We start from the raw sequence: 27,075 nt of genomic DNA, 5'->3' as shown, positions 1-27,075 counted from the left end.
GGGGGAGACCCTCCAGCCACAAATGCTTTAAAGTTGCGTCGTCAAAAGACTTCCCGCATGCAAGGCTTTGCGTGTGCCGTAGCAGTTTCGAAGGTGTGCGATCGCCCAGTTCGACCCCTGCAAGCAATTTTTGCAGATTCGCTTCGTCCGAGGTGGCTGTCCGTTTAATAATTGCTGCTTTTAGTGTGGTATAGGGATTTGATGCCGGCATAGGATCAATCAGGTCAATAACCTCCGCGATAACCTCGGTTGGGAGTTGAGAAACCACGTAAGAAAACATGGTCTGCTGTGAAGTAATTCGGCGGGAATGGAAGTAACATTCCAGTTGGATAAACCACACTCTAGGGTTACTGACTCCAAAAGCTGACAGTTTTACGTGAACGGTGTTTTCAACCAACTCAGTGTTGAGTCCATCTTCGTTAGACATGGTTGAAAAAAATACTGGACCAAGCGTATGCGTGGGAGATATGGGAGTTCTGAGCTAGCAGGAAAAATAGAAAACAGCAAAAAATGTTCGGGCTCACCAATTATGTAGTGGTTAACGGTCCTATGGAGTCTCTAGTGAACAGAGCAAATTACTTATGTAAGCCAGATACAAAGTCACAAGGAGAAAAATCCAAGTAAATCTTGACTCACAGTTCAAAATAGGAGATTCCGTAGTTGCGTATTCCGTTGAACCACCACACCAAGAATATTTCTATCTTCCTGGTATCCCAGATCCCTGGTGGTCGAAATATTATTCCACAAGCGTGAATATATTAGTCCAGTGTTTGCAGCTGAAATGTTTGTTCACGTTTAGTGTTAGCAGCGGTCAAATATAGCCAACCGGCGGTCACAACAACAGTCACTCAGCAAAAGTCTCAAAGTCACGTTGGAGCCAACGAGCGGGTGGTAGCGGTTGTATTTCAGTAAAAAAACTTTTGTACAGCGATGTGACTGATAATGATGGGGAATAAAGATGATACTGAGCATGAAAAAGAGCAGTTTGCAAGTGCTACAAGTTAGAAAGTGAGTGTCTGTGCCACGGGGATCCATTGAAGAATGTGTCCATCGCCAAAAGCTGGTTAGACTTGACCTGGCAGTGGGGCATGGAAGAGATCACGAAGTGTTTGGATGCCGTCGATGCTACTCGCCTTCCAGAATATAGACCGCGTGATCCGCAGTGCGACCGATTAGAAACGTTTCAAGGAATGGCTGCCAATCGATGTCAGTGGCGTTCTTGGCGTCAGTTTCTATCCCGATTGCCTGAATAAGTGTCCTAAGATGTAGGCACCTCGTAATGATTGGAGTAATCTAGCACTGAGTACCCTCCCTATCCACTTTTATTTCTTCACAATAAGGCTTTCAATTATGTAACAGTTATTCGGTAGCGAAGCACTAGTACCAAACATGCTTTGGATGATAACGATGAGCTTTTAGACTAAAAAACGGGCATGTTGAGCATTTGGAAAGAAACGTTTGAATGGCTGCCAATCGATGTCAGTGGCGTTCTTGGCGTCAGTTTCTATCCCGATTGCCTGAATAAGTGTCCTAAGATGTAGGCACCTCGTAATGATTGGAGTAATCTAGCACTGAGTACCCTCCCTATCCACTTTTATTTCTTCACAATAAGGCTTTCAATTATGTAACAGTTATTCGGTAGCGAAGCACTAGTACCAAACATGCTTTGGATGATAACGATGAGCTTTTAGACTAAAAAACGGGCATGTTGAGCATTTGGAAGAGCGACGCTGCTCAAAAATCCGTCTTAAACGCCACAAGAAAATCGCTCTTGAGCGAAGCAATCAAACACCAAACTGCTGCGACTATCTTCAATAAGAGACATTTTGAATACTGAGCCTGGTAGCTGTAGCTTCAAAGGCGGTCCGTGGCCTTTTTCTTTGAAGGTCGACTGATCTAGGGAGATACAGATTCGTGTAAACCGAACTGGGTTCCGTCTTGCAAGAGGATGCATCGATCTTATTTGCACGCTCTGATAGATTCTGGGACAGCGACATAATTTCCAGCACCCAACTTGAAAGCTACCTTTGACTCTGTGGGTCATCTGGCATTCTGTTAGTGCCTGAACGAAAGGTTCCCCCCACTAGTTCTTGACCCTCATTATGACGGTGTACGCGAACTCCCGCAGATGTGTGGAGGTTTATTGGAACCTCTCGCCTGAGTTGGTCACATCAAGTGGTGTTACACAAGGCTGTTCTCCTTCAACTTCGTCGTTGATACGATTATGAAAGATTTACTTCCAGCCTCTAATGCTTGTGGAGTCGTGCTCCCGGAGCGTTGACTCACAGACGACGTATCTTGTCTGAGATCTAACGTCGTGGTAGTCCAAACAATATTAAATGATTAAATGATTCTACCTCACGGTTCGAAATGCCCTTCAAACTTGCAAATTGTAAAGTGCTGCTTCCAGACTGCGCGGGCTCGAACTCTAAGGTTATGCTTGCGGATGAGCCAATCGGGGCAGTTGACAAATTTGTCTACCTGAGCAGCTGTTGGTCTCTCGAAAGGTGATATTTCCATACGAATTAGGAAGCCCACAGCAGCTATCGTACACATGCATCACCTGTGGCGGAGGCATGATATCAACTCAGCCGTCAAGGATCGAGTTTATAATGCTGCATTGCGTTCCATATCATTATGCGAGTCAGTAACCCGGCGTGCTGGCTCAGTGGTTAGAGGGCGAAGGGCCCGTTCGAGCCCGAACTCTGCCTCTCTACTTCTGCCTTGGATTGGGCAACCGAACAGTATCCCAGCCCTCGTGCTTCCTTCTGGTTAGGCATCGAGAGGGTGATACAGCTGAACAACTTTTTTCCCAAAAAAACGTGGCCGCTGCGTCTTGGAAACTTCAAAAGAATTTCAGTGTTTGACGGTCGATGTCTTCAAGTCTGCTTGGAACACCGGATCAGTAATATTCAAGTACGTCGAATGGTTTTCGAAAGAAATAACTGTCCCAAGACAGACGAACTGATCACACTCCATAGGTTTCGCTGGCTTAGCCCCATTGCTTCGTATGCCAGTCGACTGGCTCCCTCGAACGGCTGTGTCCGCACAACCATGTGAAGGGTGGAAACGATCTAAGGGATGTCAAACAACGACTTAGCAAACAGTTATGAAAGCCATCACCAGCAAACTCACTTTCGCTTGTCATTGCCGTCTCCCTGGATAAGGACCCAGGGACGGGACACACCGATGTTTAAAGACATTGTCACGCATGGACCAGTCAATGGCGATGGTGCATCCAAGCTATGACCTTCGAAGCATAACTCCCCTCCCAATCTCCCAAATTAAGAGTCCGCTCACATTCCTGTATTTACGCGTCAATTATTAGCTACCGCCTCCAGTGCGCAGCTACATACCTCATCTCCCCAAATTATCGGTGAAAGAAACGGTGGCGGCTCTAATCACTGCACGAAAAGAACGCGGTTTTTACAGCTGATGATGCTGATCACCACAAGAGTATCAGAGGCCTGAATCGCGTTTGCTAATTTGCACTTGTGGCGTCAAAACGGGATATCACCATGTCTTAAGAATCGCACATGCTAGGCTATAGTAATGGCTGCATTGATGTACGATTGCGAAGCATGGCCCCGCGGACAGATGATGTGAGGCGTTTTCAGGTTTTTGACCACCGAAGCCTCAGAAGTGTTGCTGGTTTTAGATGGCGTCAACAGATTAATAATGGGGTGATTAGAAAACGGGTATTTGGTTGTGCAGCATGCACTTCATCGCGGAAATCATCCTAATTCATCAACTACGGTCGTTTGACCGTGTGCTATACATACCGAAACACCGTCTACCGAGACGAGTGATGTTTCTGTGGCTCAACCGGACTGGCAGAAGCCGCGAGTTGGACACCGTATGACTGCAGAAAGGTTTGAAAGAGGTAACGAAGTGTTTGGGTGTTGTTGGTGCTGTATGCCATCCAGGATTGAGCCCCGGTGACCCCGCCTGCGCTTGACTGGAGACATTGCAAGATTTGGCAGCCGACCGGTGTCAGTGGCGTTCGTGCTGTCAATTTCTTTCCAGATAGTCCGATGGAGTCCTTGTAATTCTGGATATGGGTCAGCAAGAGGTCTGACTATGAGCAGGTAAATTGGCTCCCCGGAGCATGGAGTTACTGGGAACCCGCAGATTGTGTGCTTGTTTGTTGGGACCATGGATATCAGCCTCAGTTTCATGGATAGCATATGTAATTGACGACCAAAGTTCTAGATGGCGTAAAGATGGATGTCCGGATTTTAAGAGCGGGGTTGCCTTATCCCCGAGGACAGTGGGCTGCATTCATCTCGTAACGTCAATTCTTGCCTTTTTGTCTATCGTCTTTTCACGGTAACGTATGCACTGCTTAGTCCACACCAGCGGATCATTTCATGTGTGTAGAAATGCCAGTCCCAAACGCATTATTTTCCTCAGTAGACTGTGGCCACGTGGCTCTTCCGTGTCCAATTATGACATGTGGGAGTTGGACTTCAAGTTGCGAAATGGCGTTTATGATATTGATAGTTTGAACGGACCAGCAACAGACGATGGTCAGCACGCAATTTGGGCGAATAGTTGCCATTATCATCTCAGGTCGTATCGAGGCCAAGGTTCGTTTTATCCTGTGGCAGAGCTAGGTCTTCAGATCTCCAGCGGGTACAACACCATCAGTGTCATGAGTCCTTAGCAAGCTGTCAGTATTGCTGCAGAAGTCATCTTTGATCGAATCGGGGCCGGATTTATTCAGCGTGTAGACAAACGATGTTTCGATATACACTAACCTCGGTAGACAGCAGAGTGTCTTGTTTGGTTTGTTCAGTGGTTAAAGCGCGAATTTGCTGACCGGAAGGTCCATGTTTCAAACCCGATCTCTGCATCTCGACTTCCCCTGTCTAGGCTAGGGCAACATGCCAGCCCTCGTGCTTCCTTCAGTTGTTATGGCAGCTAGGCACCGAAAGGTAGCTACAGTTGAATAATTTATGTGGATTTTGATTATTCCATCATCGAGGTTACTGAAGGCTACACTCACGCGTGTTGGACCAGTTGGAGAGACTTCAGATTCTCTGAAGAAACGTGAACGGGAGACCGGACAATAGTCGGAGATGGAAAACGTAGTTTGGGGAACTTAACTAAAGCCAAACATTGAGCGTGCTTCCTTAGTTGTTATGGCAGCTAGGCACCGAAAGGTAGCTACAGTTGAATAATTTATGTGGATTTTGATTATTCCATCATCGAGGTTACTGAAGGCTACACTCACGCGTGTTGGACCAGTTGGAGAGACTTCAGATTCTCTGAAGAAACGTGAACGGGAGACCGGACAATAGTCGGAGATGGAAAACGTAGTTTGGGGAACTTAACTAAAGCCAAACATTGAGCTTAGGCGACAGCTTTTAGTATCCCTCCTGAGTAGGAGCTAACGTTGTCTGTTCAAATTTTTCGGATGTGCAAACGTTGTTGAAGGCCAGTGTGAGGACTTTGGAGAGCGAAGAAAACCGCTACGCTCATCTTGTGCTTGACTCGGGACCGGAGATATGTACTATGTTTCAGTGGCACTGGATCTAGGAACTGAGGGAGAAGAATGTGTACTGGTCACTGAATAGTTATCCATAGAGACGAGGGTGAGTGATTCTTTAATCCGGTTCCTCTGTGTGCAAGATACTTTCGTATACCCTGGACGAAGTGAGATTTCTGCCTGAGCCCACATTAGGAGCTGGGAAACCCAACCCACAAAGTAGCGGGGTGAATCACGGAGTCCACAATACAGATCCGGTGCTCCTAACCCTAAATTGGCCTTGTGGCCGCCTTGCTGGAGTTCAACATGGTATCTACTTGAACTGTTACCGTGCAGCTGTACTAGATCGTCATAAGCATAGATCATTGTGTTCCAAATCATGTGTTATGTCTGACTGTCCGCTCTGTCTGTGCCGCTTTAGTACCTGGTGCTGGCAAAAGACTCACCGAAAAGAACACAACTTTATTACAACAAACGAGAGCAAAAGGTACAACGACCTCGCGCTATTTGAAGGGCACTTTTTGACTTTGATCCAGGCTGTCTGATCGGCGTTTAGTGAACACCCATCAACACCGGCCGGCTTCCTATAAAATGCCTTCAACTTATCATTTTCGGTATTGCTTCTGTGGCGCTCGTGCATGAAAGCTATCGCCTTCAATATGTAGCTACCCAGTTTTTGAACAAACTTAGCATGTCTTCGCTTCCAAGGCTTGGTTGTATGCTCCACTTTCCTGTTTTCCGGCGATTGAAACTGTAACAGCTGAAACCTATGGGCCCATGGCACACGATTTGTAGCTGATAAATTGATTGATTGATTGATTGATTGAGTGCTTCTGTGGCATGTCTGAACATTTGTCGGCTTTTGCTGAATCGATTGAGTTATTGACTGGCCTGGATGTTTGCTGGCTTCATCATCATCATCGACAGAATGACATCACTGTTCAACACCGATGCTGGCTTCCCTATCGAAACTTCGGAGTTTTAGGGTCTCAGTAAGTTCTGGGCATTCTGGGGTTATTTTCAGGAATCTGACCTTCCTGACAATATGCGAGTCCTTTGTGTGTATAGATAGTGTATTTCACAGTTAAACACCTAACAAAATGTTTTCTTTGAACCAAAACCGTCTGCCGTATGTATAATATGACATCCTTATTTCCATACATTTTTACAGGCCGCCTGATTACCCTTTAAACTTTCCGAAACTCATCCAAATTGTGCACATGAATATTGTACCGGTTCTATGAGCATACCTCCCAACAACGGGATAATAAGACGCATTCAGCTTTCCTCAGATCCGCTCTCCCTAATCAGGAGTCTGAAAGAGGGTGGAATATGTTTGCGGTCTTTAAGTTCTCAACCGGAATTCCGGAGCCTGCTGTGCAATTTGGTCCGTCAATCGTTTGGGTTGGGACTGAAGTTGTTGATCGATTGTGGTTTGGATCTCTCCGTCCATGTGAGTTTTGATGACATACCTTTTTCATCCCTCTGACTTCCAAGAGGACATGATTCCAATACTTTTCACGCTTTACTAACTCTCTTACAGAATACTCAAGGTCAATCGTGTTAGAAGGGTGTTAATTTCGTGCGGTACGGACGACCTGCCCCTTGAAAATGATGTGCACAATTACATAGGCGGATCTAAGAGCCACAGCCTTTACAAGATGGGCGTTATATGAAAGGCATGGTTAGCATTCACAATTTTCTGACGGTTCTTTAGGATTACTCTGACGTTGTCAGTGATAAGTTGATTACTTTAACATTGACGGGGGCGTGGTTTTGTGTCTCTTTGCTCTTGCCAGGTGCGTGTTGTAGTCGGTTTGGTAATCAAATCTTATTTCAAAATCCTTCCATTCTTCATTGGTTTCGTGCTTTCTTCCGTATGTTAGCCGAGTGACTGCTTACCAGACACCTCGTTCGGTGAAGCCGAATCAGTTTTCATATCTGTATGTCGTTTGAATTATCATGACGAGATTTATATCTTCGTGCGTGTCAAATTAGAAGCGCTGAGTTCGCGTGTCGGTCTTGATAGAGCTCGTTGTGTCAGGGTTAGAATTCTGGCTATCTGATGTCTGCTACACTATTTCACTGGTGCACACTGGACTTATCTGTCTGGACAAGGTATTGGATGTGTGTCATGTTTGCTTGACGCCTCGGACGACCGCTGACCGTGTTTCTGAGGTCACCTAAAGCAAACCACCGGACGTCAAGCTTAACCCATGAACCCTTGGCCACTGTCTTAACAAGTCCTGCATTCTAATCCTCTTGGTCAGAAGTTTCACATTCATGTTAGGAATTCGAAACAGAACTAATGGAGCATCTGTAGGTGTAGTTCCGTTTTTTGATGAGGTCCACAATATCTGGTATTTTCTGCGTCCCCTCGAAAAATAATAAGAATGACGCTCTAATACAAATGGATTCTAAGGTGTTGACCCTCGCCTTAAGAACCACCCCTAGGTTATTTAACTGTGACATTTTCAGCTTATTAGAAGATATTTCTAATCGCATTTTGGATAGAGTGCTGAAGGCTTTCAGTGGATCTACACCATGTTCTAAATGTATGGCATTCTGTTTCAGTGAGCATTTAATGTCCCCAAGGGAGTTGTTAGGCAATGCCAGTATAATCAAGCCTTCTGGAGAGTGCAGACACTTCTGGTCTGTTTGAGCCTTTTTTATGGTTGTGGTCCTCCCCAAATTTCAATTCAGCTAGTTCTGCTCCATAAAAGGATAACTTTAAGTGTACTTAACCGGATAACGTCGGATAATGTTCAGTCTTTCTTGACGAAGCAGGATCACTGGCAATACAGAATCTGGTTTTTCTTCTTCCTAGGATCCCCATACCGGTGACTCACCACTCTTGTTGGTTTGTATGGAAGGCCTTTGTGGACCCACGAAGAAATTGATCAAGCATCTGCCATGGCCAAGCTTGCTGCATGCCAATACGTCAGGGGTCACACCGCTAAAGAGTCTCGTGACAAGAGGTCATGGTTTGTGTGGTTGCATCGAGGAGTTACTCGCTCATCTCCCTCTCTCTGTATTAATTCTACCCGAGAATATGTATCACTCTTTGACCCTTGCAACACAGCTTGAGCAATTTAGCGATATGTGGACTTCAGAACAAGTGAGGAATGGTTTCGTGACAATGTCTCCGAACATTGGCTCGGTTGAAGGCAACCAGAGCAATGTACTGCTGTTGTCTCTGAGTAATCTGCTGGACCGTATTCAGTCATCGGATCCTAAACGCATGACTAGTGTTGTGCAGCTATGGATACAGGCTAATCTGCTTTTGATGCAAAGTGAGTAGTTTTATTATCGTCCATGCGTCAAGATTTCTCTGGTCACCACTGTTGGCCACTCCTCAAGGCACACCCTGACTGATTTGACTTTGCCACACTGATTTCGTTGAGCGTACAGTTTCATACATTTTTTGCAGACGGTTTTTTTTAAATATTTCCTTGAAGTTTTGTGCGGGGAAATGTTGACTGGAGTTCGTCCATCCCGATCAGATGTCATCATTTTGGAGATCGAACTTTTAGGTCCTTTACGAATAGTGAATAATAACTTAACTCTTCACGGATAAGATTTTCTGGAGAAATACTGCATTAACTCAGTTTTTCAGAATTGGAGCCACTATAGGACTAGAAACATTTCACTCTACTTTCAACAGAAAAACTGTGGTGGATTGCTCAGTTAGTTTGTTGTTACACAGTCTGACGTCTTGTTTCGTTAATCCTCAGTCTCTTAACATCACAATGACTGCGTAAACTGTTAACTACGAACCAAACAAGTTATGATGCTTCCATTTGACTCTGCTTTGCAATTCTGATCCTGTCTTCCCGACCGACGCAATCCACCCGGCATGATAGTTTCTACGGAAATGTGGGTGCATTTGTGACGCCGTTAACCGAGTTCAGCGAACGTCATCAAGCGAAGAATTAGAAACACCAGCTCCTTCCACACGAACAGTAATTTTTCCGCAGGTTTAGTTTTACTATACCTTAAAAAGAGTCTATTCTATTTCGAAAACCAGGGAACAATGGTCCCACCTGTTATGCTATTTAATAACTGTCTAATCTTGGCGGGACAGGTTGCTCACAAGGCAGACTAAGTGCGGTCGCATTAGTGTCCATCATGTGTGAGCCTGATACACTTATCTGGCAGAAATGTGATCACGTGACCCGCAAAACGTGTGATGTAACGGGTGGAGCAACATTCAAGGAGAACATTCACACATTAGCTTTGCAAGTTGCCTGATAAGCTGTATAAAGCCTATCCTATGGTTCGCCAGCCGTATTCGGGGGCGAGATGGCCCAAGTGGTTAGAGAGCGAATTTACTGACCAGAAGGTTCGTGGTTCGAATCCGATCTCCGCCACTCGACTTCCCCTGTCTAGGCTTGGGCAAACTGGCAGTATCCCAGCCCTCGTGCTTCCTTCGGGTGGCATGGCAGCTAGGCACTGGAAAGGTGCTACAGCTGAACGCTTCGACCAACAGCTTGACAACTGGCCAGTATGCAGTTCTATCTCGTAATCAAGCCGTTCATCAGTTTTCGAAAGCGATGACGTCAGCTAAAGGTGACGTACAATGAACTCGCGCCCTGACTTCGTTCCCCGTTGAGCTTACCGACAAATTTATCGTGGCCCATCGCAGTTATCCAAAAGAAGAGGCCTTACTGGTGCATGGCAGTTTCTCCATGTATGACCAGAATACTCCAGAACCATGTTTGTTACGATTCAATCTGTGAACTAATGTGTGCCCGGCACTACTAAACCAGGAACCATTGTGAAAATCTCGTAGTTCATTTCCCTGAATTGCGTACGGCATTAGGGATGAGTCTCTCGCAAGTCTCTCCACCTAAACTCTGTGTTCAGTAAACCCCATCACAAGTTGATGTTGTTCTGATCATCCTCACCTTTTGTGGAATAAAGGAACTCCGTCTGAACTACTCCTACCACCCCATTTCAGGTTTGCCCAATAATCGGTTTTTATGATGACACACGCAAGGACTACCCTATCTAAGTCAGGGTGAACGGTATGAATCTCTCGAGAACTGCAAACATGTTGGACGCTAGCATTTACACTAGTTCACCTTATCAGCCGTTCTCATAAGGTTGTGCAGCATCTTATCCTCGTCCTGCCGAGGCTACGACACGGGTGAAGGACTGGAAAACGTCAAGGAGACAACCAGCACACTAGTGCAGTTTTCCATCTGGGATTTTTAAGATACGCACTGCTTTTGATTCGCAATAAGGATGGAACAGTTACACATCACTTCTCAACTCTTAACCTGAGGTTGAACTAGCCACAGTGAACATTTCTTTGGGATTGTTTTTAGCACAGTAAAGTCAGTCAGTGCCTCGTGGTAAAGCTGCCACCTTGACGTGGTGGTCGGGCTGCAATGATCTCGCAGGCTGCCCTGGCTTCAACTTCCTCCTACAAGGTGCAACCGTGGTAGGAAAGGCAAACGGAAGCAGTCGGACAGAGGGCAGCGAGACTTCGTACTATGAGTAATCATGCTACTAGGTGGTTTGTGGGTAAAGTCGTACTGTGCTCTGCAATGTGAATGTGAAGACAATAAGACGTTCCCCCATGTGGCCAGTATTTTCATATTCATAGAGGCAGCAATGTTGCCTTCCTCTGAGGAAGGACGATAGAAGAGGTCGGCCCTAAAAACCACACACTCCGATCACTTAATGGTTAACCGGGACCGCTGGCGTATCACTCAGTGTGGTCGAAATACTGTCAATTTGTCGAAATACTCTTAGAACTAGAGTCTAGTGTTGCTAAAAAGGTCCCTGCTGCGTGCTGCCTCATCAGGGGTGAGGCAGTAGTGCCGTACTCCCTGGGACCTCAGGTTAGACCAACGCCCTGCAGACGAGTAGGTCGGATCACTGAGTCACTGGCTCCGGTAAAACTTCCCGAACAAAACCCTACATCTTCCCGCTGCCTCACGCACGGGACTTTTGAGTCAGAGTCTAGTGGCAGGGTTCCATAACAAAGCCTTACATCTTTCCTTCGCCTTGTGAGTCAGAATTTTGAATCAACTGCTCAAGGTATAGTACCTCAAACAAATTTCATTCCTCGGCCTGGGTGACCGGGGGGTCCCATATGCCACGGGCCAGACTTTTGAGTCAGAGTCTAGTGGCAGGGTTCCATAACAAAGCCTTACATCTTTCCTTCGCCTTGTGAGTCAGAATTTTGAATCAACTGCTCAAGGTATAGTACCTCAAACAAATTTCATTCCTCGGCCTGGGTGACCGGGGGGTCCCATATGCCTACACAGTTCTTCCACCGATCTCCCTCCCCAATCCCTTCGCACCACACAAGCAGATGCTGCTGAGTCATTTAGCTGTCAGTTATATGATCGATGGGTCTTAAGCACTTCACTGCCTATTGACAATAAACAAAATAGCACCTTGCCAAATCCACGAAACCCCTTCCGCGTACAAGCTTTTCAACGTCCGTAGTCCATGTCAAATTGGGAAGCAGGTAATGCTCGCTGAAGCCTCATACTTCCTTAGAATTGATGTATGCTGTGCCTCAGGAACACATGCGAAACCCAAACGTTGTTATGCATCTCCGAGCGCCAGAGACGAGCTCAGATCTTTCACATTTCCCCCTACGTGTTTCCGGCGCTTCAGAAGCGGTGGCTGGTGGAATATATGACGTGGGAGTTGCATTCAACCTGAGAGCCGAATGCGCTTTGCTGGGCCGGATCCTAGTGAACGATCATCCAGCCCAATCGAGCACAGTGTCTCTCGACATAAAACGATGCTTGTTTGTAGTGTCGGTTTTTGCCCCAACGGACTTCAGTTCTACCGCTGAGAAGGATACTTTCTATCGAGATTTATCCGGGCTTATTCGACGACTAAGAACACTGACATCCTGATGCCTGCATGCATCGAGTGCTCCATTCGGTCGTCTGAGCTCCTTAGAACCATATTTGGACGGTCGATTCGCAGTCGGTGCTCGTCGCACAGACAACGGGAAGCGACTCCAGTAGTGTAATCATCGGCAGTGACATCATGACGTCAACACCGATGCTTCGCTGCCTCGCAACCGTGATTTATTTGAAACCCCTAGTCGCACAGAGGGAAGCGACTCCAGTAGTGTAATCATCGGCAGTGACATCATGACGTCAACACCGATGCTTCGCTGCCTCGCAACCGTGATTTATTTGAAAACCCTATTGTGATGTTTACCCCCACCTCCACCCCGCCACATATTTCACGTAGCCAAATTTTGTACGTCCACGCCTCTGAAGGCGTATCTATTTCACCCCAGTCACAAACGTGTCCAATTCGATATTTTCCTGCCTAACAGCGCAAAAAGGGTAAGAATGTCTGGTGCCACCATGTCGGCCAGATTGTCTTATCATTAGCCTCGTGATTGTCCGTCGGGGATTTGCGGCAAGGAATCACATGACGACGATCAGCTGGATATAACTTTCTTCTTTCTGCCTTCTTTCCAGTCAGGTGATATCCTTCCAGTGACGGCTGATTGGCTGGAAAACTTACCACGGACTATGCTGTTGCCAATCTGGTTGTGTGGCTAATAGCTATAGAATATGTGTACACTTTTGTGCCATTTGTGGACCAATGGTAATGAAGCGTTGGTGTTGAACACTAACGTGGCCAGGCGTAGAACTAAGGAAATGTGAACGAATTTGTGGGTTTTTCAACGAATGTTCGATTTAGTATACAGGTACAGTTACCTGATTAAAATAATCTGGAGCACTGTTTCGCTTTCTTTCGAAGAGGAATAGGGTCAGTCACGGTCAGCAGCCTGGCAATTGCCCGCCAAAAATAGGGTCCCTGTCGGAGCGAAAATCTATTGAGTGCAGTGAGCTTTTGGGCTTTTGAGGAATTCCATGGTAAACGGACGAATGCTCTGTTTTTTATCCAGCTTTCGTATTTATTAATCCAGTCCATCCTACGACATCCAAACCGTGTAAAATTTCTGAAGATCCACAGCCACAGTCCGTCTCTGGGCTAAATGTTCAATACACCTAGCTCATTGCTGGGGAAAATTCCAGGTAACATTCCATAGAGTCTATCGGGTGGAACATTCTGCTTACCTCCATTGATCACTGAAACGTGATCGATAAGTCAGTCTTTTATTTCAGCTTCTCTTCTGTCAATGAATACAGTCCTTGTATGATCTCCAAGGTTCCCTTGTTAGTTCGGCAAATCTAGCGATGTTCAATTGGCTGTCGCTCTCAGCACAGGCTGAACGGATATCTTTCTCATCAGTTTAACAGAGGTATAATAGACTTGAGTCTGGGAACACCACAGTTTTTTGTTTTAGAAACAAAAGAGCTCCTCATCCCACCCGGTATGTATTAATTTGTGCTTCGAGGACGCCACACAAGAGAGCAGAATTAGGCTGTCTTGACATGAAATAGTTCTACCCCACCAAACGAGAAAACTGCCGGCCTAAAAGTACGATAATAGAGGTAACAAAAGTATGCCTTAAATTAGAGTTCAACGGTGATTTGCATACAGATTGTCTACCAATGACTTGGTAGACCGTCCCTTGCCACCATAGAACGACCCTGGTTTACGAGGCGGTCCGTGTTACCCATAATTGTGGCTGAATGAACACTTGTATACGTTCATTCTCAAGTCGTGCTCCCGCTGCGGCCGAAAACTGGCAGCACGGGGTCGCCTTCAATCATGACCTATTATCCACCCGCCACATTGGAGACTGGCGGAAAATCCTGGAACTTAGCCACCCCAAACCGATGCAGCCCCATCTTTTATGCTTTAAGTCATTGCTTTCAGCCCGCTTGACCATCTTTTAACATTTCTAGTTTCCAACAGAATGAATTGCTGCGCCACCATTCACTGTTCAACCTCTTTCTGTACTGTATTTTTTGGTTGTTGAATAAGCGAACTTCCTGTCATGTACCTATTGAGGTAAAGCCAATGACTTCCAGTCCGTTTGAAAATAATAAAATACCATAAACTTCAAATTTTTCAAACGGTTATCATTTTTTCTGCAGGCACAGACAAGCCCATTCAGTATGAACAGAACCTCCGAACCATAGCTAAAAAACTGCTGTCTCCTATTTTGTCCAAACCTGCCCCAAGCAACTTATTAGTAGGAAGACTGTTGGAACTGCTGAGTCGTCTGATCATTCTGGACCAACTGGATTCTCGAACGGTCTGGTTTCAACTGCACGACATTCTTATTGAACAAGGATTAGCGGAAGGCAGCGATTATCTATGTCAGAAGTGAGTTGAAGGCTGTTGGTTGCTGGTTGTGTACGCTCAATACAGAGAAAATAAAGGAACTGTAAGTGCTCATACACAACAGTAAATTTGACAGCGACCAACTGTTCTGCTTGTCTAGGCTTCACAAATGTGCTGTCATCGTTATGGTAAATCCTATCATAATGCAGAACATTCTTGAATTCCAGGGTTCAACCGTAATTTATTGTATACCATTCTTGAGTGAGCATTTTGAGTAGCTTGTGACCGACCATGGTTATTTTTTTCTTTTGGCTCAGTGGGAAGAGGGTGAGATGACCCAAGTGGTTAGAGCGCTAATTTACTGACCGGAAGGTCTGTGGTTCGCCTCTCGACTTCCCCTGTCTAGGCTTGGACAGCCTGGCAGTATTCCAGCCCTCGTGCAACCTTCGGGTGGCATGGCATTTAGGCACCGAAAGGGTGCTACAACTGAACGATTTTTTTCATTTGGAACCCACCTGCCGTGTAGCAGTGGACGCATTCGCAGCGCATCTCGTTGGCTTAGTCTACATTAGGATTAGAACAGAATATGGTAAAAAGCTCTGCAGTATGAAACAGGATACGCGGTGCAGGTGTCATGAGGACTTCACCGTAGAATCAAACGATCAAAGTGGAGATGTAAGGTAGCCGGCGATTACCTGCCAGACTTTCCGAGATACTGTCATACTATCCGGATGTAAATGTGAATCGGGTACTTGAAGGTGAGGTCAGTAGATTCTGAAAGGCCAAGGCACCGTACAGCTCTCAGCTGTACCGAATGTGTGGGGACGATCAAAAGCCGTAAGTCCCAGTTAGGAGTGCCCGACCGGCACTACGGTAAGTTGTGATTAGGTAACCCATAGTATCGTGTTCCATGTCCCATCATTAGGGAACACATGTGCAGCCCTCTTCCCTGCTTGTATGCCGCACAACCATGCCAACCCATAGAATACCTATTGTTACAAGGGAAAATTCGGTAGCGAAGAAGGAACTACTAGCCCTTTTTGACAAGTGGCCAGGGTGCCCGTATCTCGAAACACCTACTGAATATAGATTGGCCAGACACAGACCTACATGATCTAGCAAGGTTTTCGTTATGGACCCCACTCATACTTTGTGGATACTACGTACCATATTACAGTGACGCAGTCGCGAAACAAAATCCGTAAATTATAATTCAAAATTTGTTACTCTGAGTATTCGCAGTCACGTGGTCGCCATCGTGGAACGTAGGTGAAAGGTCACAAGTGGACAATCACTTTAACACCGTATTTCTGGACATAGATTCTCCAGCCAGTCCAGATAGGGGCCATAACTACTGCCACGCTTTGGGGTGTTGAATTAAGACACAATACACCCTAGTATGCTCAATACTTCCCAGTATGGACAAGCGAGCTCACACTATACCCACACGATATTGGTTTAATTTAGTTTTGGTTCGTTGCAAGGAAAAAATCAACGGTGTGAAAACTGATACTTCTATATTGACGGAGGGTAACATTAAATAAAAGTGAATATTTAGAACTCCTTAGCATGGTTATCTCATGAAAAATATCAACTACCGATCGGAATAGGCTATTTTTAACAGTTTCTGGTGAACCACATTTCGAGTTCACTGACACAGAAGTTCGCTGTAACGATTGCACCGGATCACCGGGAAGGTGAATCAATCCAGCAGCAGAAAACCGAAAGGCAATCATTGATCTCTCCAGAGAAAGCTCATGTTGGGCGCGCAGCTGTATCCATCCAGCGGGACCGGCAAGAAATGGTCCCTCCAATCCAGGAATTTACCGTTGAGCCACTCCTCAAGGACGACAGTCGACCCTTTAGGCAACAACTATTTCAGGCATCGTCGACTTTACTAACATGCCAGTCTTTGCAATAGCACTCTGAGCTTTAGGTTTTAGAGCGCATAACGAATTTAACGCCGACATCATTCAGTGTATTTCGTATCCGGTCTTGACCTTTACAAAGTAGTGCCATATCGTTCTCCAAACATAATTAGATATAGCGTTTCTTCGATGAGTTATTCGATTGCGATTTTGAGATGATAATGCGGACGCCACTTTTGGTGAATTCAGAATACTCAATCAATTTGTTAGCTATGAACCTTGTGCCATGAGCACATTGGTCCAAGCTGCTACAGTTTCAGTCACCGGAAAACGGGAGAGTATGGGGCATACAGCCGAGTCTTGGGGGCGGTGGCATGTTCAGTCAGTTCGGGGATCCGGTAGCTACGCATTGAAGGCGATGGCTTTGATGCACGATTAGGCCGTTTCTGCCGGTGTTTAGGTTGAGCCCCGGGATCCCTATCCAGAGAGGCTAAGTCTACTGGTGTGTTTTCATACTTCAGGTCAAGCACTGTCCACCTCTCGGCCGATCCCACTCAGTACAAAGCTGGGCAAAGAGACCTGCGTGGTACACGACCTCCTTGTATGTGGAGTACATGTCCTAACCAGAGTAACCTACGAATCGTGAGTAATTCATCTATCGCGAGGGAGTTCTTTATTCGTTGGACCATCTGGCGGAACTCAACATTACTAATCCGATGTTCCCACCAGACTCGACCAATGATTCGGAGACGCCGATGGTCAAACGCTGACATCTTTCGTGTGTTCTTTGCGTGTAGAGGCTACGTCTTTAATCCATGAAGCAGTGTGGACCGCACTGCCTCGGTAGTTAAAAAAAGTTCCATTGGCTTTTTCGATTCGAGGAATAATCTGATTTCCAACCAATCCACCGGAATTCATACAGCTGCAAAAGTAAGAAAATCTATCTACCACATCGACTGACTCGTCTGCAAGCGTACGGTTCGAGTTTGATCCCACTCAGTCTTGTAGCGGCACTCCTATCATAGCAAGATGACACTTGCACGGAGATATTCAATCTTCTTAACCTCGTGATCGATTCTTTCATTATATCGGCCTCTGTGAACAGTTTGGATACCTACAGCCTACCACATCCCCATATTTGGGAGCCTGTTTATTACCGAGGGGCCGCTCTGAGGCAAGTTTTCGGTTGAACTGTGATTGTACAGTGGTCCATTCTACGGACAAATCAGTTCAACTCCCGCGCCATTTTCCTAAGGAAAAGTCAAACCGTACTTTTTAGCCCGAACGGCGAGCATCTTGTTTGGTCCCGTTGGTAATTCAAAACAATATGCTGTCCGGTAGAATGCACAGTGGAAATAATCGGCTCACGATTAGGTCATTGAGTTTTCCCAGGTTAAGCAGACCGGCCAAGTGTTTACAACCGATGAATTTAATCGTCTTTACGTGTTATAAGCCCAACTCATATATTTTTGCCCATTTTCAGCATTCGATTCGCGGCAAACAGATCGGAAGTCCCGCTAAGCCTCCAGTCGCTGATTGTGCGGCAGCTCCGCCAACTTTTTCAGCAACGATTTGTGCAATCCTGTCGGTCCACACCTGGACGACCCGGGGAAAATGCTCTTATTTTCACACATTGGACCGTGCAATTACCTTTACCACAAATTGTGATATCCCGTATTTTGTTAGCACCCATAGATTTTTCTGATCTTTGATCACCCGATTTAACTATTTCAATTGCATTTAGAATCCTATCCCCAATTTGCCTTTCATCAAATATTCATTGTTAATTCAATGAAAGGGGTTTTTTGATCTTACTGAAAAAATGCAATATAGACAAGAGGGGATTAGATACACGGGAATCACACGATGGGGCAAGGTGCTGTCGTTCGCAGTCAATCATCTGCCGTCGAAACGCCTGTTGGTCGGTGGAACGTGATGGTACCGGTTTCGGGGTCTGAGCAGTGAAATTGAAAGAATAACCATTTATGAGGAGGCAAAATACCGCGGGGAATGGTTGGTTATGCTTAGAAAACGAAATATGGTGCCGAATGTTACGTCCGCGCACCGTTTGCTGTCAGCTACTAAGCGGCCAACTTTAACGGATTTGTTGCCTTCTCTTTGCAAGATTAAATGAACAGAGTAAGACAAACGCTCCAGGTTATCCTTTACATGAATAGGAGTTAGACGCTTTCGAAAAAGTTTGGTAATGATCGGTAGATTTATTGTTGGGCAACGTTTCGATTTCAACACAACGACTTCGTCAGGCCAAGTGACCAGGTTACGAGGTTGGTCGAGATTTTAGGTGGAAGGAGAACCAATCAGCTAGGTCAAGCGTTCTGCTACCTGATGCGAACTCCAGAGGGCTGTACTGAACTGAGTGGCCTGACGCGATACCGAATAGCGAACATCTTTATATTTCACCGTGGGTCGCTCAGTAGTTCTTCCTATTCTTATCCTATTCACGATTTTCCTCACGGATACGGATACAACCAAGATTGTTTACTTGTTCACGGAATTCTCTCTTGGGGGAATCTGTCACCAGCGCAGTCAGGGTTGCAGACCTCATCATTAGGATCTTGTTCTAATCAACTGGCTAACTGAACGCGATGATAGGAACGTATTGCACGGTAGTGAGTGGTGCTACAATGCTAAATTTCCAGCGGGAGTGATTCATTTCATCCTATATGTTGTTTTTTCCACACCAGTTAGCCTGACAGGTTTGCGTGCACATTGATTTCCCGGTGCTTTCATCGTTTCCTTGTATGCATGGGACCAAAAGAATAACGTTCAACATATCTGCTTTTGTACCTGAATTGGTGCTCAGTTTCAGTCATTCCGCTAACGCTACTTTTCCGGTTGAACGAAGCTTGTCAATATAAAAACGTTTGGAGTGTTGGTTGTTCTTCCTTTAATGGCATCCGAAGGAAATTATTCCAGTGTTTACTAGGGTTCGCTCGATTTATCTAGAGCGGAGAACGTCAGCAGCAGTGCAGCTTCTGATCGATACTGAGTTAGTACGATCCACTTAAACTAAGTCAGGTGTGGATATCATTTCCACCAGCTGCTGACTGAAACTCACCACAGGTTCTGGATGAATGTATGTCCGGTTGTCACAGTTCACTCAGAGCTGCAATGTTTCGATAGGAGCGGTCCTTTTCAAGCATCTGAAGCATTTTTGAAGGATACTTAATTTTTAGAAAATCCTCACGTAAAAATTTTAATCCAGAAGGAAATTACTGTGCTCAATTTTTTAGATCTGACTGGTCTTCAGATGCGTCACTTTATTCGACCACATGCTGTGGACGTGTCTGGTGACCACGACAAATTCGATCAAAATCAGTAAAGGACCAAACAAATGTTCATTTCTATCGTTGCAGATAACCATGTCCAGAAGTTGCACAAACGAAAAGAAAGATTCAGTCGTTCCCCTTCATTTAGGCACCAAAACGCAAGTGTTTGAATGGAACGCTTTTAGTGAGCCGGCAAGCCTACACAATATGGTGGGTAAGCGAACACATGACCTAGTGAGTTATGATCGTCAATGCGAACACCTCCTGTCGGATAACTATAGAAAAGATTGTCTACTGTGCAAATGAACTGTGACTACCTAAACGTCAACGACTTCAGGAAGCTGAACGATAAGAAAGGCGACCTAATATGACTTACTGTGTTCGTTCAATCGTACGGATGAAGAGGGCTTCTCTTCGCCGGGCCATATGCTAGCTGTCAAGGTAAGGGCTCTGATTCCCTCCGCCTCTGTAGGCTTGGGTGCCTCTCAGATCTCGGACCCTTCAGACTGAGAGACGGTTGACTGACAGGGTGATACGGCTGAATAATTCGCGGAGTTGAAAAACAGGAGACATGCTCATCCACCGCAAGCATGAATATTCCTGTCCGTTTGATGCTGTCTCCGCCTGGGCTTATTTTTAGTGGATGACAGTGACAACACACGGTGTCACAATACCAATATTGCGATACCCGATTCTAGTCAATATTTTATTTCCAATTTTGTCCCGATGTAGTCCAAGAAGCTCGTATTGCTCAGACATGATGTACTTCACTGCTATTTTATCATCTAATATCAGCCTGATAGACTACTTACTATAAAGCTATTGTAAGCCATTACCTCTGTATCTCGCATTTTACACGTATTGCAGTAGAGGGACATGTGGTGCGGGCGAGTTAACGCAGCTTTTGAAGTGTTCCAAACAATAAAAGTTAACTCAGTTGAAAATAGATCGCACAGTTTTCGGAACGCTCAGATTTACTGACATCCAGGCATGAAGATGCACCCTGAGTGAGCTAGCTGAACGAGAAATCATACTGGGTTCTTAGTACATTGAGAGAAGGGAATAGCGGGTAGTGTCGTCAAGATAACAACTAGAGCTACATGGTCCAACGTATTTAGTGTCGAAAACATCGAGAATTCGGCCACAGTGGCGATGATAAGCAATCACTATTACTGTCACACGTTCGTTTACAACTGCCCGGACGACTGTGAAAAAATACATTGTAGCGGAGAACAATATTGCGGCATCTACATGTCGCTAACTATGGTTTGTACGACCACAGAACCCGAAAAACCTACCATTTGAGGGTGTGGCACTGACGTATGTACATTCCATAGGGAGAATTCTCGGAAGTGAATCGCTTGTTTTTCACTTCAGTCCCACGGTTACAATAGTTCTGGTTTGAAATAAGCCAACTACCAGGTTATCCGTGACTAAAATCTGGATAGGACGCCGTTTGAGGAGCAGGAAATACTACCTGTTCTAATAACAGATAAGAATGCTTCCTAGTAGTGTGAGTTTTGATAATTTTGGTGGGAATCGATTAATTCTGTAACTTATGTCAGCATCATCATCGACAGCATGACACCAGTGTTCAACACCGGTAACATTCAGCCAGATAGATTTACCCATCAATATATTAGACAGCCAAGCGACGGGCATTACTCACATAAAACAAAGGTATCAGTATCAGTATTATGAGTAGTAGAAATACAATGTTGCCGTATCACCAGTTTTTCACTTGAGATTTCGTCCTGTCTATCTGTTTTGAAAAGCCAGGAAATACTGTGCACCTAGTTCATCTTTATTGGGAATCACGAAACTCCAGGGAGTTTCGAACTCTCGACCTTCAGGCCAAGTAGTGTGAACACTTAACCGTTCGGTCACGATCGGTTGATCAGCAGTGTGGTTAACCCACATCTAGGCAAGATGTGGCATAGTTCACCTATGAATCACTGGATCTGCACCATGTGTTGACAGGCTCATCGAGTGGCGAATTCGCAGATAGCTGTTTCACTCATCGGGTGAATCTTATTCTCCCTCTGAGCTACTTATGGACTGCTGGTAGTGTGCCCAGAGGAAGAATATTCATCCGATGAGTGAAACCTTTATCTGAGAAGTGCCACTCGAGTGTGACCACGTGATGTGGATTCCGTGATTGGCTGACGGGTGGTGCTATATCTTGCATAAGAACGAGTTAATCACATTGCTGATCGACCGAAGAGTTAACTGTTCAAACTACTGGCCAGGAGATCGCGGGTTGGAGACTCCCTGGAGTTTCGTAGTATCCGCACTGCTGATGATCCCCAATAAGGATGAAACACCTGTACAATGCTTGTCGGCTTTGCAGCATAGATTGGCTTCACTTAAAAAACGATATCTTTATTAGCATTGTCCTAGACTTTCATCCGTCATGTCCGGTTCTATGGTGATTTAGATTTCACTCAAAATGCTATCAAAACATACCATAACTGGCGTCCAGGATGTGGGTTTTTCCTTGGTGGATGAGCTCTACAACAAAGTCCGGACCGGAAGCGAAGCTCTGTACAAAGATCCCATTGTATAGGCACCAGTTACAGATTTCCTGAATGGAAGCTGAAAGACCGATGCCTGAAAGGGAGATGAATAAAATGCCGTTAGCAGGATGTCTGGATCGAAGATGGTACCAGTGTGTTGGTTACAGAACATATGTGCGTGTAAGGGAACCCGTTGATAGACTATCCTAATGCTAAGCAAGTGGCAGGTAAGACGGTCCCCAAGTGAGCTTGCCATCATATCCCTCGAATTGGACCCGTTTGCCGCAGTCATGTGATGGATGGATGGGCAAATATTCTCCAGAGATACAGAGAAATTCCAGAATCTGTGTTAGTAGTCACCTCGCGAAGAACTAATTTTCCACATAACCGGGAACGTAAACGCTACTCGGTATAACAGTGTTCAGATACGATGATGTTGATGAACAAAACGTGATTCTATTGGTATTCTAAACGCGGAAAAATTCAAAAGGTTTCAGACTGGCTCAACCAAGTGCAGGACGCTGACTGCAATCGAGTAGCGTACACGGACACTGGGCAAAAGCCAGCCCAACGTTTGACCACTAGTATTCATGTTCATTGCCCATTTTTCGGGACTCAAATAGCAAACGGACTTAAATACATGGGGGACAACTTGAGGCGGGATGGTTGAATTGAAGCTAAACAGTTAGCTCAATGAATTGTGCCACACAAAATTAGCGCTTTTCCCCTTCAGACCCCGGCGGAAGAGACTGGTGCTACAGGCGGGAGACTACCATAAGGCGTATAAATTTTACCATGAGCCTCTTACCACGAAAAAGGCACAGCTACTTGAATTAGGCGACATCCTTGCCATACACTGTCAATTCAGCCAATGAAACCCTAAACTCTAAACGCTGAATGTCACAATAAACATATATTGCACGACGTTGAAGCGCCCAACCATGCACTGGTGATTTCTTGAATGGTGGTGGGAAGCTTGCAAGGCAACCATCAAGCTCCGCGAAAAGGTCAGCAGCCATCTGGTCGAATACCAAAGATGTGAGCGCCAGAACTATCAGCCATCAATAGCCGCCACTCTTAGGCGGCCTGGCGTCATTATTGGAGCATCACCGGTTGATGTATTACGGGGCTAGGGCAGAAGAGATAATGTCTCAAGAATATATAACAAGGTGAACAAGTTGCACTTGCGGCATTTAGGCAACAGAGACAAAGTCAGCTACATCGAGCAATCAGTAACCCAAGTGAAAATTACCTCCCATGAAGACCTGTTATGCGGTATGGTTGATAGTTTCACTACTCATGAGTACCAAGTCTAATACCGCGGACCGGCTGGTACGGGTAACGCCATATTGAGACGCTTGAAGAAGTATAACGAAACAGCCAATAAACTTAACTGAGAAACTAACGATGGGCGCAACTAACCTTCCACACGAAAGGACGAGTTTTCTCCCTCCTGTTTTCCCTCTGCGAATAATGCCAATTGAGTGATAACAGCACAGTCCTCATCTTCCTCAGTAGCAGCCCTGACAGACCTCGGCGAGGTGTGGCGCAAGGGAGCATGTGCAGAATGCTTCGTAGCCCTATCAGGTTTTGGGCGTTTTCCTCCACTGACAGAAGGGATGAGACGTGGGCTATAGCGTTTAGCTGAGCCATTCGCACGGTGAACCATGGGGCGTGTAGGACTCCTTATTGCAGTAGGTGATCGACTGGGTGAGGATGTGCGAAGATCGTCTGACACCGTTCTGGAAAACAAATCGGAAGGTAGACCGCGAACGAGTCAGGGAGAAAATGGATAACGGTCGGTGCCCTGCGTGACAAAAACTTCGACCTTATAAGATAAGGAAATTCCTATGAGGTTCAGTATCGACCCAATCGTTTCAGCCAATGAAACAACAAGAACGACCTACCGCTTCTTTGATCACAACACCGGAAAAATTGTAACTGCACGTGCAACTTTCGGTGAGGTTGTCAGTGCTATTAACCTAAACCAGCGCGGAAGGAATTATGGTACATCTGAGCTGGGTAATTTGGTTGCAAACGTTTCATCACCAATCGAGGTGACATCATCAGTGCGGAGTTGTGCGTAACCCACCGCTACGCACAACTCCGCACTGATGACGTCACCTCGATTGGTGATGAAACGTTTGCAACCAAATTACCCAGCTCAGATGTACCATAATTCCTTCCGCGCTGGTTTAGGTTAATAGCACTGACAACCTCACCGAAAGTTGCACGTGCAGTTACAATTTTTCCGGTGTTGTGATCAAAGAAGCGGTAGGTCGTTCTTGTTGTTTCATTGGCTGAAACGATTGGGTCGATACTGAACCTCATAGGAATTTCCTTATCTTATAAGGTCGAAGTTTTTGTCACGCAGGGCACCGACCGTTATCCATTTTCTCCCTGACTCGTTCGCGGTCTACCTTCCGATTTGTTTTCCAGAACGGTGTCAGACGATCTTCGCACATCCTCACCCAGTCGATCACCTACTGCAATAAGGAGTCCTACACGCCCCATGGTTCGTACATCTGTTACGTTTGATTAATCGTGACGGTGGGTCGACATAATGTAGTGTCTAGCAAGCATCCATACAACTACAGCGAATTCGATTATACCTCTAATCTGGCTAGCTCCACAAACTCAGTTTTCCCTAATCACCAATACGGACTTCTAGTGTATAAAAGGCCCAACAAAATTTTGTCCTGGTCAAAATGTATCGAGAAATGTGTTGCGCAACTTCGGACCGGAAATCCATAAGGCGGTCATTTTTGCGCATTGAAATACCGATTGAGATGGTTGAACCAGATGAGGGTTCTCGTTTCGTATGTGTGCGCTTTCATGGTGTTCAAGCTCGAAGGAGACTACAGACCAGTCTCCGCATGTGCAACAGTAAAGATAATATCGATGGCTGGAGCTTTTTCACAGCTCCGTCCGGAATAGGCAACATAATATCGTCGGTTCATGTCCTAGTAACTACAGTCGCTTTTATTGAAGGAAATGCCAAGGAAAAACCAATTCCAACTCGATGCAACTTAATGGTCAGGCTACGTAATGCGGCGTGGTTCGATATGATAAAAGCGCTTAGATTGCGCAACCTACTCCTAACAGAAAGGTTCTCTGACTAGTTGAAACACTGGGTCTCGGTTACGTTTGATATGTTAGAGTATGGCTGGGTCCGGGCTTGCGCCCACTGCGACAGATAGAAGACCACTTCTAAGATGGGTACTATATTGACTAGCGTTCAGAGACAGGAGAGGTACATGGTTCTGTGTTTAAGACCCCTAATCAAGTCTAATCAGTCAAAAGCACATATAACGTCCGGCTAACAACCCCATTCACACTCGCTACAACCATCATTATCGATCACCGAAAAGTAGGAGAGTGCGGGACGTACAACCAAGCTTTGAAGTCGATGGCGTATATTGCAGTTGGTGGCTCCTAAGTAGCTCGATGTGAGTGTTGGTGCTGGAAATCCATACAGTACACAACTGAAGCAGTCGCTCGCCATCCGTTCGCTGGTAATCGATTCCAAACCTACCACCTAAGTGTGCTTCTTCCGGAATTAGTTGCCGAGCTTGGGCACTCACACCAGCCAAGCTGACTACATCCAATACTGTTTTCGACGCCAAGCGATCGGTCGCCGATTCGATGATGCTTCAGTGCAACCTGACATGAAACACTGGCCATTTCATGTCGTTGACGACCAAGGCAAGCAGAAGATTCAAGTTCAGTACAGACAGACAAAGACATTCTACCCCGAAGAGATATCAGCTAATATTTTGGCAATGGAGACTGCCGAGGCCTATTTGAGCACCACTGTGAAGGATGCAGCGGATTATCGAAGAGCCGACGTCTACTACGATAGCTTACGGTTTGGACAGAAAGGTTGATAACAAGAGGCATGTCATGATTTTCGATGTGTCAATCCTTATCATCGAGATGAAGTCCACATCAAGTGGGGTGGAGGATTCCGACATTCGTATGATGAATCACATCATTCAGGACTTAAAACGTAAACAGACAAAGACCTTAATGACAACAACCGCGCAGCTCATCGTCTTCACACTGCTTGTGGGCGCGAAAAACTCACACTGAGTTCGAGTGTGCCAGTCAACATCGAAATCGATTTTTTATTAGAATGCATCGACTTTTCTGTGCACGTTTTTCAGGAGTTACCTAATCTCTTCATGGATGTGTCTCAGAGGAAAGTACCTAGGTTTGACGGCAACCCATTACATTATTGGACGTTTCTTAGAGGATTCACCATTGGGGTCACCCAAAACTTTACGGATCCAGCCGCATGAGTCCCTTGCTAATCATATGCCACTAGGATGGGTCCTTTTGGGACCGGTAAACAACGCGAACGACAAGTTGGCCCGGATCAACCAGCTCACTAACCATGCCGGAGACAGTTCGAGCTCGAAGTTAAAAACCATGTTGAACGTGGAGTTCAGCGACCAACCGTAATACGAGTGCTTTGCGTCACAAGCTGACGAAAAGGTAGTATCTGTTGAGACTGACGGATGGACGTTATGAAATCGATCTACCCAGGAGAACACGTTTTCGGAGCTTGCCGCCAAAATGTCGCGTTACCCGTCAAAGACACCCTTCTTGGTAAAAGATTTACCGAAGACAGTCATCTCCACGACCACTCCGTCACGAATATACAATCAAAGGGCGTCCCGAGCCTGTCAACCACGACTCCGAGACCGAACGCACTGACA

At 45.7% G+C, this 27,075-nt stretch overlaps 2 protein-coding genes across 2 annotated transcripts in view; one reads left to right on the top strand and one right to left on the bottom strand.

The window, feature by feature from the left end:
- Positions 1-6,665: 6,665 nt before the first annotated feature.
- Positions 6,666-18,744, top strand: T265_07030 (hypothetical protein; the record flags this gene model as incomplete). Its single annotated transcript, XM_009172454.1, has 4 exons — positions 6,666-6,944; positions 8,319-8,784; positions 14,491-14,722; positions 18,032-18,744. 4 exons carry the CDS (start codon positions 6,732-6,734, stop codon positions 18,258-18,260), a joined length of 1,140 nt encoding a protein of 379 aa, XP_009170718.1.
- Positions 17,813-27,075, bottom strand: part of T265_07029 (hypothetical protein) — a gene marked incomplete at both ends in the record, with an annotated part of 29,243 nt that continues 19,980 nt past the window's right edge. The window contains 3 exons of the mRNA XM_009172453.1: positions 17,813-18,502; positions 22,305-22,448; positions 23,777-24,096. Of these exons, the coding sequence (XP_009170717.1) occupies positions 18,441-18,502; positions 22,305-22,448; positions 23,777-24,096 (526 nt within the window). The remainder of the gene's footprint in view (positions 18,503-22,304; positions 22,449-23,776; positions 24,097-27,075) is intronic.

The sequence above is a fragment of the Opisthorchis viverrini genome, assembly GCF_000715545.1.
Source record: "Opisthorchis viverrini unplaced genomic scaffold opera_v5_158, whole genome shotgun sequence".
NCBI lineage: Eukaryota > Metazoa > Platyhelminthes > Trematoda > Opisthorchiida > Opisthorchiidae > Opisthorchis > Opisthorchis viverrini.
Note: the sequence above shows the minus strand (reverse complement) of the source record. Positions and strands in the feature narration are given on the sequence as shown.